The 15,419-nt window shown below is 39.0% G+C and overlaps 1 protein-coding gene across 2 annotated transcripts in view; it reads right to left on the bottom strand.

The window, feature by feature from the left end:
• The window catches only part of ncam1b (neural cell adhesion molecule 1b), a 103,907-nt gene that overhangs the window by 42,530 nt on the left and 45,958 nt on the right, over nucleotides 1–15,419 (bottom strand). For both annotated transcript variants that reach the window (XM_084065077.1, XM_084065078.1), the window contains exons 2-7: nucleotides 7,014–7,088; nucleotides 6,503–6,712; nucleotides 5,276–5,419; nucleotides 2,636–2,773; nucleotides 1,986–2,103; nucleotides 955–1,115 (exon numbers count right to left, since the gene is read on the bottom strand). In XM_084065077.1, the coding sequence (XP_083921203.1) occupies nucleotides 955–1,115; nucleotides 1,986–2,103; nucleotides 2,636–2,773; nucleotides 5,276–5,419; nucleotides 6,503–6,712; nucleotides 7,014–7,088 (846 nt within the window). The remainder of the gene's footprint in view (nucleotides 1–954; nucleotides 1,116–1,985; nucleotides 2,104–2,635; nucleotides 2,774–5,275; nucleotides 5,420–6,502; nucleotides 6,713–7,013; nucleotides 7,089–15,419) is intronic.

The following is a 15,419-nucleotide window of genomic DNA, read 5'->3' as shown; positions in this document are numbered from 1 at the left end:
AATAGGCCTCTAATGTCCCACATATTGAAGAACAATCACGTGCAAAAGTACATTTTGGGAAGGCAGACTCCCCCCCCCCCCCCCCCAATAAGGAAGAAAACAAAAACAAAGGTATCTGTATTATTGTCTGAGTGTACAGTATGTGTCTGTGGAAGTGTTACAAAAAGGCTGACATTGTTAAAAAAAAAAAAAAAGGACACTAGTGTGTAAAATAGACTAACTTATGACAAATATGTCCATTGTACAAACAAGCTATACCAACAGAGAAAGATATGTATATACATCCAAGACATTTGTAGTACACACACACACACATTTCAATAGAGGCAAATTTAATAGAAGTCACTTTCTGTAAAGTAATTTTACAACCATTGACATTGATCAAGAAAACAAAAACAAAAAAGGAGGGACTATTTAGAGGTTTGTTACAGATGACAATTCACAGGAAAAGCCTCAAGTCCAAATCTTCATTAATTCCCAATGGAACTAGAGCCTCTAATACAGTACAATCTGTTTGAGAGAAGCTTCTTTTAAATTGTCTCCTTGTCTAGAGATTTAAACTTTCTCAATACCAGTATACCAGTATGAGGTCGGAGGATGTTTCATCTGTGCAAAATGTAGAGCAACTGGACTATCTTTGAAAAAAATTGATAGCTGAAAAATGGGACAATTATCCCATGGCCTTGCCTGCTGTAAGCATGCACAAGAAATATGACAGTGATGGCCTAGAAGTATGCGAGATTAGCTGTGGACACTAGTCACATACACAAAAAACAAACTCACAGGGAAAATACATGATCTCCTGTGTGGAGATAAAAATACTGAATGTTCTTCCCCCACCTACACATTGTCACACTTCAACCACATACACTTGGAAAACTACCTACACTGTTTGAATATGCACTGTATTTCTGTATGTTCCCAACTTTTGCCAAGACGAAAATCTGTCCTTACCAAACACTCTTAGGCTTAGCTCTTGCTCGCTCTCCCCGGCCTTGTTCTTGGCAATGCAGGTGTATTCTCCTTCATCCAACTTGGTGACATCCATTATTGTAATCTCGGAGCCATCCTCATTAAAGCTGTACTTCTGTCCTGCCTCCAGAACTACTCCATTCCTGAGAATGACAGACAGGTTCACACAGACTCACATGTTGATGATTCCAATTGCAATCACAACTTTTACAGTGTAATTGACAGTGAAAAATACAAAATAGCAATCAGCTCACGTTAGTATGAACAGTTTGTTGTTGTTGAGAAATAAGACAATCAATCAGATGCCTAAGAGCGCGTTGTTTCAACATTATTATTTCTTAAATAATGGCAAGAATATTGTATATAATTTGGAACCTCTGATTTGATCAAATTAAAAATGTAATTAAAAAAGCAATCAATTGGAAGAGGAAAGGAATATGCAAACTTGTGATCTAAGGCAAAATGGCATAGATGTATTTATGTTTTTTGTAAAAAAAAAAAAAGAATGGGAAAGTACTGGCTAATTTCAATATAGGCACAATCTGCTTCTATATTAAGTTTTTGTTTGGTTCAAAATGCTGTACATACAGTACAGTACACTGTGAGTATGTTATAATCTTCCTCTCATCTGTTAAGAGAAGATAAGTGTATTTGGCACCATCATCCACGGTGCTCAGTTAAGTGTCACGTTTCACCTGTCCCATATCTCCTTATGTTCTCTAAGAAGGTTAGAGCAATTGTAGCGACAAGCTGCACAAGGCAAGGATTATTGACAGATTAACAAGGGCAGGAGGCTATCGCGGTCTCTGCGATTAATTCACATGTTATTCCCATTGTAAACATAGCCTTTTCCATTGCAACCGTCTGATGTCTCAGGGGATAAGCTGAATCAATGTACAATATCAGAACATACAGTATACCACTGACTTATACAACATTTTGACATCTAGCCCCTGACGCGACACCTGAGTGTGTCAGTGTGAATGTGTGGGTTGTTACTGCTCGAGGCTTACTGTGCCCAGGTCACCATGGGTTCAGGATAGCCATCGACAGCACACGTCAACATGGTGGACTGCCCAACGTCTGCGGTGGAATTCACCTCCGACTGCCATACCCTGATGGTTGGGAGAACTGACACAGGCAGATGGATGGACACACACACACAGAGAGAGAGAGAGAGAGAGAGAGAGAGAGAGAGAGAGAGAGAGAGAGAGAGAGAGAGAGAGAGAGAGAGAGAGAGAGAGAGAGAGAGAGAGAGAGAGAGAGAGAGAGAGAGAGAGAGAGAGAGAGAGAGAGAGAGAGAGAGAGAGAGAGAGAGAGAGAGAGAGAGAGAGAGAGAGAGAGAGAGAGAGAGAGAGAGAGAGAGAGAGAGAGAGAGAGAGAGAGAGAGAGAGAGAGAGAGAGAGAGAGAGAGACAGAGACAGACGTATGTATGTCAACAATGTCAACAGTGGATGGAGTTGTAGGATAAATAAATTATCACCCTTCTGATCCTGGTTGCTTCTATGGACCTTACAGCTTAGCTAAGACAACACCAGTTGTTTGAGCACAAGCTCTGCGTCCAGAATAATCATAAAAGGGTCACAGGACATGCACCGCATGCAAAGATGCAGACTCCAGTGAAAATGACAGAGATGTAAAGAGAGGGGAAAAGAGGGCTCACCATTGACAATGACCTTGATAATCCGTAGATCGATCTCACCGCGGGACATGAGGCGGCCCTCGCAGGTATACATGCCCTCATCTGTCTTCTTGATGCCATGGATCTGAAGGTGGTTGTTACCCAGTATCTTGAACCGAACTGAGGGCAATCAGAACGTGAGTGTATATCATTTAGCTAGTGATATTACATTTCCAGGGATAATATCTTAAGGCAATTAAGTAAACCTCTTGAGTGACAAGTTACTTCCTATGAAAATGGTTTTATCGCCATGTAATGAATATGAATAGGAAAGAAAACCATTAACATTAACATTAATGAAGCCTGTGTGATCCAAATCATTATGTGCGATGTCTGGTATCTCTGAATAGACCAAATGTTGTTATTAACACTGGCTCCGACACCATTTCTAGTGTATTGACAATGTGCTGGCAAAGGGCTCAAAGCATTAGTTGTAAATAACAAGGACAACTTTGTGTCAATATGTGTATGTAATCAACAGAAACAAAGGAAATGAAGAATGTTATGTGTGATACCACCATCCAACACTTTCTGGCTGATTACACTGACTTATGAGCTTTATAACCAAATCATATTAATTCCATGAAAGTTCTACAAAAAGGAAAAAAGAAAAAGAAAAAAGAAAATATTGCCATAACAGTGGAAAATCAGCACGACCTAGTTCAGTTAGGAATGAAAAGTGAAACAATTTTAATCATGAACTGCAGTAATTCAAAATACTATTATAAACCACTCAAGGGTTGTGAGTTATTATTCTTCAGCCAGCCATAACAATATTCCACATTGCATGTTATTGTTTCATGTGAAGGATGCGTGGGAACTAAACTCTGCCATTTCCAAATTTAAAATATAATGAATATTTCACATCAGAACACACAGTCAGCTCAGGAGCATGGCTGCAGAAAAAGGATGTTAACAGCCAAGGAAAAATGATATGTATATTAAATTATAGATATAGATATATATCTTCACGCCTCGTCTAGTGAAGAATATGCTTCCCACCACAAACACACATACTGTAGCAGCCTATACCAGCCCAGGATGAAATACTGACAGAGCCAGCGTCCCCTTCACTTTTTCCCTCTTTAGATTGTCTCTGCTGTGTGTCAATACAGGAAAATATATATACAGTACATCCCACTCTCTGTAAGAAGAAAACAACAACAGCAACAAAAGAACACAGATTTTGCGTTGCCTATCCTCGCTATGGCAATGAGATATTTGAATCTGAAAACTCCCAGTCAGAATCATAATAGTAGGAAGTGCTTTCAACATTTTTAGGGTTGTATATCGTTGCTGCCGGGCAGAAACCTCCTATCTCCATATTTTAACTTGTTGTGTTTTTTCTTACATTAATGCCCTGATCATCACATCACACATCGTCACACAAAAGCGTCAAAAGTAGCAGATCAACAAGCGTTTCGAGCTTGTTGATCTGCTACTTTTGCTATTTTTTTTATTTGTTTGTTGGACGTATGAGGTTTCCACCCGACAGCGACAATATTCACATTTTACTAGGGTTGTCCGATATTGGCTTTTTTACCGATAACCGATATACCGATATTGTCCAACTCTTAATTACCGATACCGGTAATTAAGACCGGTATCGGTAACTTATTTATAAAGCAAAAAAAACCGATACCGATATTTTCCCGATATCAATTTTTATGCTAATATCGGCCGATAATATCGGACATCCCTACATTTTACATTTCAATATTTTCTGACTTTAGAAGCAAACTCTGTTAATTTAGACCAACAGACCAAAAGGTTTTTGGATTAACCACATGAACCTCAGCATCCCTAATCTGGGCATGTCATAATAGGCAAAAAAGTGGTGAAAATAGGCGAACATTCTGGGAAAATTGCCCACAAGCTCACAATGCATCACAGCATGGTCACGGCCATGGGATTAACCACATGAATCCTAGCATCCCTATTCTGGCCATGTCATAATTGGTGAACAATTGGCAAAAACAAGGAGTAGATCTACTGTAGAAGTCTAGAAGCTCTCAATGCATCGCGTTGCAACACATTGTGAGCTTGTAGATCGGCAATTATTTTAAGAGATTTGGTGTAGTTATGTCAATTCTTGGTCTTTGTTCCTTTTTGGACTTTGCTTTACAGTAGTGTACTGTAAAGGTTGGCATCATGTTTGTATGTCCATCTTGTCTCCAAGATAGCTAGTATTCACAGTGTGATCATGCATTACATAATGTTGGTTTGATTAAGATTTACAAGCTTCAAACTGCATTTTTGTTGTCCATCCTAGCAACGCTACTCCAAAACTATGCAGCTGGAAAAATGTCTTTGATGATGACGACTATAATATCCAGCTTTGGACAGATGCCACATTTATGAAACCATCTACAGTAAAAGGAAACTTTAGACATTTGGATGCACAGAGACTCTTGGAAAACTGCACCTGTACAGTGAAGTGAACTAAATGTTCTTATTCATATGCTATGATTTATCATTTGTCAGAGAACTGCTGTGCGGAAGAAAGAACTTGACAGCTGAGAGGGAACTAGTATGGCTGAGTGAAAACAAATGACAGGGGCAGACACATGTGACGGATGAAAGTGAAATACTGCTAAATACAATCCTGAATGGTGATCTTACCATCCTTTTTCATCTCCACTTTCTTCCCTTTGTGTTTCCATAGGACGGTAGGAGGAGGCGTACTGATGACATCACAGACGATGATGGCGCTGTCCCCTTCGTTAAACTCTTGAGGCGAGGGGGCATTTGTGAAGGTTATCTTTTCTGCAATGTAACATGCAAGGCATTAAGTCAATGATTTGATAATACGTTTCAAGCAAAAACTCCACTGTGATGTTTTAATTTGAACCTATTAAGACCTGAGGCTTCTAAATCAGTAAAACCGTTTTTATGTCAGTGGTACTCAAACTTTTTCATGTCAATGACCCCCCAAATTTTATGTATTTGGCCGCGGACCCCCATCTCAAAATATTTTGTTCCAGGGACCACCAGAAGCAAAGATTTGAGTTAAAAATGTTCACATTCAAAATATATATATATTCAAAAATGTACACACATTTTCACGATTTTTCAAAAATAGCAGATCTACAAGGTTGTATATCTGCTATTTTTGAATAGAAATAGAAAGTATAAAATAATGGTTAAAGTGTTTAATGGTATAAAGTTTTCCTGTAAGCAAAACCAGCCCCTGAAATGTAATTCTTTTAGCAAATGGATATATGAATATATTACTATTTTAACAATAATATGCACAACTTATATGTTCATATGGAACATATAAGGAGCCCACTCCTGGTATAATGTACTTTCAGCTTCTATTTAGCTTGAGGAACCGTTCAATGGACAGGTGGCAGCATCTTGAGAGGTTTTCGCTATTACTTTCAATGGGGTGACTGAAGTCAAGTTCTCTTTCTAGATAGGGTCTGAAATAACACTGTACGTTTTCAGTTTAGAAAAGGTTTAGAAGATTTAAAGTCTGATGGACTGAACTTTTGCTGATGCTTGACGCGCACGGAAAATAAAAACCCATTATTCAAAAGGAATGCACAACAGACAGGATCATTAAGCAGACCTCTAACAGTCTTGAATGGGTTTATTGAACAGATGAAAAAAAATCTATTTTCACTTGGAAAGAAAGGGAAAGAACATGTTACCCTTGAGCAGTCAATAAAATACAGCTGTATGCCTTCAAAACAAAGGATTTGTTTCTCTACACTTACTTTTATGGCTGAAACTTCCAATTTATGAAATCATTAGCACCCATAATAAATACATTAGTGCCTTGTCTGTACCTAGAACACTCACTTCCTGGATTCAAAGAACATGCATAGACAGATAGGTGCTTACGGTAGATTTTCACGTTGACCGTTGACTCAGCTTGCTGATCTCCATTGGTAGCAACACACTTGTACGTTCCGGCGTTGTCAGTCCCAGCTTTATAAAGTGTGAGTGTGGAAGAGGACTCATCGTTACGGGTTACGGTGATGTCTGGCCTGTTCGGTTCTATCCTGTCCCCGCTCGGTCCAAACCAGTCTATCTGTTTCGCGACACCAACAACTGAGCACAGAGGAAAAGCAACACGTGAAATCACTTACTGGAAACTGGTACTGTAACTTTAGTTGCATTGGTTAACTAGATCTACATGCATAAAAGATAGTAAAAAAGAAAAAAAAATATATATAAAACAATGTGTGTGACGTGTAAATCAGCAATTTTCTCTATTTTCAGTTATCATTTTTTTATTTAAAGACTTTCAATGTCAGGTTTAAAGTGGTTAATATCCCGAGTTGTGGTTTTAATGGAAATGATAACAAAGGCTTGGTTAAACTCACAGTTAAATTAGTGTTGATAAGCTTACCGTCACACAAGAAGAATTTTGACTCCCCAACACTGATTTCACCCTGCCTTGGTGTGATCTCAACTTCCAAAGAAACTGAAAACAGATAACAGTAAAATACAAAATCAGGACGGGTTCAATTTGTTCAAAACAAAACAAAAAACATAGGAGACAGACATTTGAATCACATACTGTATACTTCATCGTATGACAAATTGTGAAAATAGCTGATCTACAAGCTCACATACTAGGGAGCTTGTAGATCTGCTAATTTTGAATAAAAAATAAAACATTTAAAAAAGAATGGAACAAAATTTGCCCAAATTGGGAAGCAAGGCTTTCCCCCCATCCTCCGAAGCAAATCAATTCTTTCTCTCAAAATGGACCCAGGAGTCCTTGAGGGGGTTTAAGAGGGTCCCCAGCTAAATGAGTAACAGTTTCATTTCACAATCATTTCACCAGCTAGAAGTTAACTCAATGAGAGAATGACTATTCTGATCACACTGTATGTTTCACTCTGTAAGCTGTATCTCCCCACCTAGAATAGAATAGAATAGGCTTTTATTTGTCATTGCACACAAATGCATACACAGTTGTCACAACAAAATTACTAGGGAGCTCCCATGTACCCGTAGCACACACACAACATACAACAATACAACACAGAGTATAAAGTGCACCTAAGGTATAGACTTGTAGAGAGACGCACTGAATCTCATCTGAAAAGATCAAGAATCTTTTCTTTTCAAGTGCCACACTACGAGCTTGTAGATCTGCTATTTTTTGAAAAATGTGTGCAAATCTTTGAATATATATCCAAAGATTGAACATATTCGAACATTTGTAACTCAAATCTTTGCTTCTGGGGCTCCCTGGAACAAAATATTTTACAAATGTTCGCTTGAAAAATATATATATTCAAAGATTTGTACAAACAAGATTTTTCAGTGCCGTAAAAGATAATACTTCATTCATATATATTCAGGTACTGACACCCATACACTCTATTGTAATTCGCTGAGACTGCAGCACCTACTTTTTCACAAGCAGTTCCAATTTGCAAAGCCTGTTTTCAAGAGTGGTTAAAACATTTATTGTAACATAAAGTATTTAATGTGGCCAAACTGTCATGCTCACGTAGAGATTATACTTGGTTGGATAGAGGCAAGAGTAGTAGATACGAGTTCCTACCAAACTGTTATTCGCAACAACAGGCTAAAGAGACGGCCGACCCTGATGGCTTCCAACAGCCCACTGTGGAGAGCTCAGAAACAGCACTGTACCCACTACCCACAGTGATAGGCTACAGAGACGGATAACAGTACTGGCTGCTGCTCAGCAGCTGAGAGACAGCATTGTCTGTCTAAAGAAAACAGCAGTGGTGGAGGAGGGATGTTGTAGGAGGACTAGCTCTGGTCCATATAGCGTCAGAAGGAGTTCTCCTTAACGCTATGGTACTTTCGAGCCGTACGTTGCCCGCACACCTGCAGTAGCGCAGGCTGCGCAGCCTCTCGTCTTTAGTAATAAATAAAAAATACAATTACAGACGGTTTTAAGATGTTGAAAGTATTCCCTTAGTGGGAACACTCGGAGTCCCCCCCCACCTCATGTCTAAAATACACTTTTTGGCCAGAAAATTAAATATTTCACCGTTACTCCGCTGCGCCCTGGCCTCTACAGATCTGGTCAATGGAATTTTTCTATTGACTCGATTTTTCCTTCCGGTGAAATATTTTCTTTTCTATCCAAAAAAGTGTATTTCAGACGTGAGGTGTGGGGCTTCAAGTGTTCCCACTAAGGAAAGTAGGCTTTCAACATCTTTGTTTTGGTGAGTAGTGAAAGTGTATCTTTTATTTTTACTAAAGACGAGAGGCTGCGCAGCCTGCACTACCGCGGGTGTGCGACGGTGTGGGCAACGCTCGAAAGTACCATAGCGTTAAAGGAGGAGTTCACCCAAAAAATGACTTATTTTCTATCAATTGCACACCCTATGAAGCCTTGAATCCATGGATTATTTTTTGTTTTTGTCGCATTCCTAAGCTAATAATTTGATTCCCGTCTCCTACCGGCTAATGTATCCGGTAGGAGACATATTTGTGTCTCCTACCGGAAATACACACGGTCATCAAATTATTGTCTTAGGAATGCCACAAAAACAAAAATAAATTCATGAAATCAAGGCTTCATGGGGTGTGTAATTGATAGAAAACTAGAAAAAGTGCTCCTCGGAGCACAGGTCTCCGCCAGGTCAGGTACGTTATTGTGGCCTCCTGGTGGCGCTATAATAAGCGAATGTGAAAAGGGTGCCATTTATTCTTAGGTCGTTCACGGCAATCGGACATCATGATTTGAGGCATTTTGTTCCAAAAATGTGTTTTGCTAAATTAGACCTGCTGGTGGCGCTATAACAGGCCAATGTGAAAAAGGGTGGCATTTCTTCCTTGGCCTAGTGGGAATGTGTTTGTGAAATTTCACGGAAATCGCAAGCTGCGTTCATGATTTGAGGCATTTTGTTCAAAACGGATCCAATCCTGCAAATTTTGGAAGCCAACCTTAGCCAATGAGGATGGAATATGGGAAATCGGACAGATCCGTGTTGATCACATGACTATAGATATACAGTGTACCGATTTGCATGACGTTTAGATAAAATCTGTAGGAGTAATATTAAAAAAAATGTTTTGCACAAATCAGCCTCCAGGTGGCGCTATAACAGGGCTGTGTGAAAATTTGAGGCAGAGGTTCTGAATTGGCATCCAGGGAGTGTGTGTGCACAGTTTCGCAGCGACCGGGCCAACGGTGCCGGAGATTAGCTGGTAACACACGGACAGGACACACACACACACGGACGGACGGACGGACGGAGGGTAAAACATACTCTCTCGCCATGCCTTTCGGCCTGGCGGAGACAATAAGTCATTTTTTGGGTGAACTCCTCCTTTAAGGAGAACTCCTTCTAGCCAGAGCTATAGGAGGACTACCTTCTGCTACTTCAAGCATGTCAGTAGGATACCATTCTTGTGAATACAATTCTATATTGGTATTCTGACAAATGACTAAACTGTATTGAAGGCCTGCACAATTATGATTAAAATGATCATCCCAATATTTTTTGCTTAATATTGCATCACCATTTTCTATCACAATAATCTATAATGATTGCTTTTTGGTGGAGTAATGTGTTTTTAAAATATCTGTAATGTCTGCAATGTTGCACATTGAGCTCCTCTGTAACTTTATCTTTAGACAAAGGGTGTGTAATTTCCACTGTGATTTTTTATTATGCCTCAGTGAGCCTGACGGGTTGTATAACATTATGCTGACATTCTATTAACCCTTGTGTAATAATGAGGAGACTAGAGCAAGGCTGACCAAAAAGACGGTTGAATTAACTGCCAAGTTTCACGATTAAGTGCTAAACATAACATGATGATTTTAAATTACTTTCGATTGATTGTGCAGCCCTACACAGTACGTCTAAACCTCACTGTCTTCACTTTGCACACAATGGGATGTTGGTCTTCACCGTGCCACTGTCCACCATAGCAGGGTGGCCATAGCTGAATGGGTAGAGAGCCTGCCTAGGAGACAGGCAGTGGTGGAAAAAGTACTCAAATTCTTTACTTAAATAAAAGTACCAATACTGCAATATAGATATACTCTTTACAAGTAAAAGTCCAGAATACAAAATGTACTTGCGTAAAAGTACAAAAGTATTGGCATCAAAATGTACTGAAAGTACTAAAAGTAAAAGTACTAAAATGTTTGAAAATAGCAGATCTACAAGCTCACAACACGTTGCATCGCGACGTATTGTGAGCTTGTAGATTGGCTATTTTCAAATAGCCTATGTATAAAATAGTGCTAAGAGGTTAATGTATGTTTCATAATGTCATAATTTATATCTGAAAAGTAACTAGTAACTAAAGTTTTCAAATAATTGTAGTGGAGTAAAATGTAGATGTGAGATGTAGTAGAGTAGAAGTAAAAGTACTGAAAATGGGAAATACTCCAGTAAAGTAAAAAATCCTCAAAAGTGTACATAAGTACAGTACTTGAGTAAATACACTTAGTTACTTTACACCACTGGAGGCAGGAGGTCCCAGGTTCGATTCCTGTGTCGAGGTGTCCCTGAGCAAGACACCTAAAGTTGCTCCCCGAGGCGCTGCCCCAGCGGAGGTGGGTCTGTTTCATGATGTCATGCATCACATGTGTCAAATCATAACAGCAACTGCAAATACTAGATCTCTAACTCAATATCTGATATAATGGTGCAAATTTGGTGGTTAAGATCAAGAAGGCCAATGAGCTTATCTCAGGTCATATATTAGGACACTGAGGTGATCTGGCGATGAGCCATGCTGCTCAACTATGCACACCTTTAGGTTGCCTTTGTTATCTTTGTTGATATAGGCAGATGTACAGTAAGTTAATGTAATACACCTCTATTGGCAGATCACAAGTCATTTCATCATCATCAGCCTATTTCACCTTTTGTACAGCGCTGGCAATTAGGCCTACAATGTTTCTGACCTACATGAATACACCAAAGGGTCATGACCTGTCGAGCATTACTGTCCATGTTCATGAAGATTAGCTTCTCTGACACTATCTGATCTCAGAGTACAGAATCCCAGAACAGATAGTACACCCATCAGTGCATGACAGATTAGCCATGTGAGGTATAAATGTATGCCTAATTTGCTCAGTGTAGCACACTTTTGAATTCCATTGCAAAACATTCCAGTACACTGCAACGTGGTCAAAAGAGCATATGATATCACGTTGAAAAGCACATGAAGCTGAACTCAGACACCAAATAGCACTATAGCACGTGATGTTGCAGTTCTCAATCTCAATTGCTATATTGCCCACAGTTCCCATTCACATTCCTGATAGAAAATGAAAAGTAATACTCTCTCTCATTCTACTGTTGTCATGTTCATTATGATAAGAACACACTTCTTTCAATGTTCAGTTTCTCTTACTGGAATCACCATTGTTTATTGTTTATTGAATGGGGGTCCATCTGATCAGGCCAAACCAGACTGATCTTACAATAGAAACTCAAACACATCACAGTAGACCGGCATGCAATTTTCCAATTATCCACAACGTGACACGTCAGGCTTGGCTGGTATTAGCCTAGTTATTTGATGGACACTACTTTATTCAGTGGAGGGCTGGAGGTAAACAGAATAAACATCTTTGTGTAGCACTGAAAAAAGGAGAAAAAAAGAAGACGGAAAAACTAATTGCACACATTCAGCTAAAAGAACACAGTACTGTGTGTGCTTTTAATGGTTTATGAGACTCATCTAACTTGGTCATATTGGCTTGTATTTGATACATGCACAGAGCAGTGATTGAGAAGTGATAGAATCTCTAAAAGCCAGCAACAAACAAGGCCTTACTCATATTGTCAAGTATAGATAGGTCAAAACACAAGTGCCCTACTTCCGTGTTCATAGCTACCTACTTTGCTGGGGGACTTACTTGATGACGCGTATTGCTATGGCTACAATAACAAACTCATTATGGAACAAACACGTAACTAGCCCCAATGGATTGACTGCTTTTTCTTCCATGTTTGACCCTGAAGCACAGTGTTGCTATGAATGAAGTGTACTAAAACTATAATTGTCCCCTTTTTGCTGTGGTGTGAACTCTGCCATCCACTTGGGTTGGAATGATGTTCAAATCTATTATTATAGTTATAGTGCTTGGTGTGAACGGCCCATTACTCCTTACATCTGGAGAGATAAGACATTAAAGATCATTGCACATTTTCAGAGAAATAACCAGTGCACTACATCCATGTCTAAGACACTTCTGGTTCACTTCGCCTAATAATTCAACAACGCCAATGAATCCCATAACTTTCCTTTAATGCAGGCTAGATAGTTAGTGGTATCTTGGAACACAAACAAAATAAAATGCTGCCTGAGTGAGTAAACCAGATTGTCAAAACTGTCAACATAGGAGAATTCTCATTACGGCCTCATTACAACAAGGTTTTTCATCTGTTAAACTAACAATGCAAAAAAGTCATTTACATATCCAACTCTGGTGAACAGGCTGATGACAGAATGCCAAGGTTCCCAAAGGGTATTCAATCATCTTTCTCTCCACCAAACATTCTACCTCCATCATTCCAAAGCATTCTTAAAATAGGCATTTAGAGACAAAGCACACGTGTGTGAACAGTGTGCCGAGTTTGGACTGCTTTAAAATCCAGACACTAATTGGACCACTCAGATCTTTTTGACTGTGCCGGGCTCCTCTAAATATATGGTCATGAAAAGGCATGCTAATTGTTCTCTAACCAACCACTCCTGTCTGAAAAATGAAAAAGGCATCCAAGTAGCTAGCTACTTGGTTGTACAATAGCTGGCATCCAGTTGGAAGCAGACACATTTTTAAAGCAGGTTATGACCAACTGTGGAGCAGTAATTGCTTGGCTTCGAAATAGGCTATAATCTTAATAGTATTCCCTTATGGCCATACGAAGCAAGGTACTGTAGTTACAGCACAATAGTGTGTGGGAAGAAATAAAGGAGAGTGTTGTTAAGAGGACATATCCCAATTTTCAACAATGTTTTGGGGGGGGGGAATACAATTTGAAGTTCAAATACTGTTCTCTTTAACAAAGAAAACTAATTTCACTTGACAAGAATGTAATAAAATGTAATCATTGAATTCATTTACTTTTAAAATAAAATGATGCAGTTTGTTTTCTTGTTAAGGGTAAAACATGGCTGGCTGACCTTCAGTGTACTGTGATGTAAGCAACGCGGGTGCAGCTAACAGAATTAATAATGGGTGAGTTAGATTTATGTAGGTGTGCCAATGTGCTCGCATGGACAGTAGTCAACAGTAGTGTCATTGGCACACCTAAATCTAACCCATCCATTATTAAATGTATTAGCTGCAGCTGTGTTGAAGTATGAGAGCTGATAGGAAGGTATGATGGTGGAGACAGCAGTAAGAAAACGACAGTAGAAAGACAACCTCTGACTGTTGGCTAGGATTGAGGGAGAGGATGGGGATGTGGTCATGGCATTGGGCCCCTTGTAAACAATTACAAAAAATAAATACAAAATGTATTAAATAAATAAAGATAGCCTAAAGAGCATCCGAAGTTGGGTGCTCTGCAATACTTTTTAATTAGCAACCAAACCCCTGAGCTTTAAAAGCTTGTATATACAAATGGGTAACATTGCCAACTCCGGGGTATGCTTCCTCCTAGTGCTATAATGCTGTAGGTAATTGTTACAGCTAGAAACAAAACACTACACTGGTTGAGGGTCCTACAGAGATATTTCAAGTATATAATGACCTAGTTTTGAGTAAGCACTCCCAACAGTAACACCTGCCATTTGTTGAAATATCAATTCTGACTGGAGGTGTCAATGTTTTCAAAATATTTAGTTTGAAGGAAAGGAAACTACTATTTACACATTTGTTCAAATGAATTATTCAAAAGGTTCCCTCTGCTTCAAACTTGAACACACCATCAGGTGAAGCATTATCTGTCTGACCTTTGCTGAAAGGACTAACAGAGCAACAGCTGTCGCCATTAGTGCGTGAGGGATTCAGTTGATTCTTTATGCTACTTTACTTCACGAACACACCACCATTTTGCACATTTGGTCCAGAAGTGGTGATACAGAAAATGCAGACAAAAATGAAAATAAATAAATAAATGAATAAGTAAGTAAGTAAGTAAGTAAGTAAGTACGTAAGTAAGTAAGTAAGCAATACAGGTAAGTAAGTAAATAAATAAATACAAAGGATAATATGTTTCATCATCAAACGTAAAAAATAATTGAAAGAAAAATCTGCTTCTGACTTGGATTTCATTTCACTTGAAATGTTTCAAATGATTCCTGAGATTTTAGTGATGACATACTTAAAGGATGACTTCACCCATTTTCAATCTATCTTCATGTAATTGGTCCTCACTATTGCTCATTATGGTAATATTTTTGTCTACCCCATCTGTGTCTCAGAGGAGGGCTGTGGACAGTTCAGAAACCCGCCTACCAGTGGCATCATCGATGGGCAATCCAAGCTAATAGAAACTGCAGGCTTTCTATTCCTGGAAAGTTAGCATGATATAATGGAAGCCAGTGTTCTCGTGTTAACAAAAATCCAAATGAAAAATGTGAAATCTTGTTTGAAAAGAAAAACCTGCCTAACGATGATGTCACTGGTAGGCGGGTTTATGAAGTGTCCACAGCCCACGGGACACAGATCGAGTAGAAACAATTTGTACTATTTTATCATGACCATTAGTGAGGACCACTTATATGAAGATAGGTTGAAAATGGGCAAAGTCGTTTAATAACAAAAGACCTTAGACAACACAATTCTGATGGTGCCAATATCTGAACAAATTAATTGTTGCTTAATTATACAAATGGT

This window comes from Gymnoscopelus microlampas, assembly GCF_963454915.1.
Source record: "Gymnoscopelus microlampas genome assembly, chromosome: 8".
Classification (NCBI taxonomy): domain Eukaryota; kingdom Metazoa; phylum Chordata; class Actinopteri; order Myctophiformes; family Myctophidae; genus Gymnoscopelus; species Gymnoscopelus microlampas.
This window is presented reverse-complemented; position numbering and strand designations above follow the sequence as displayed.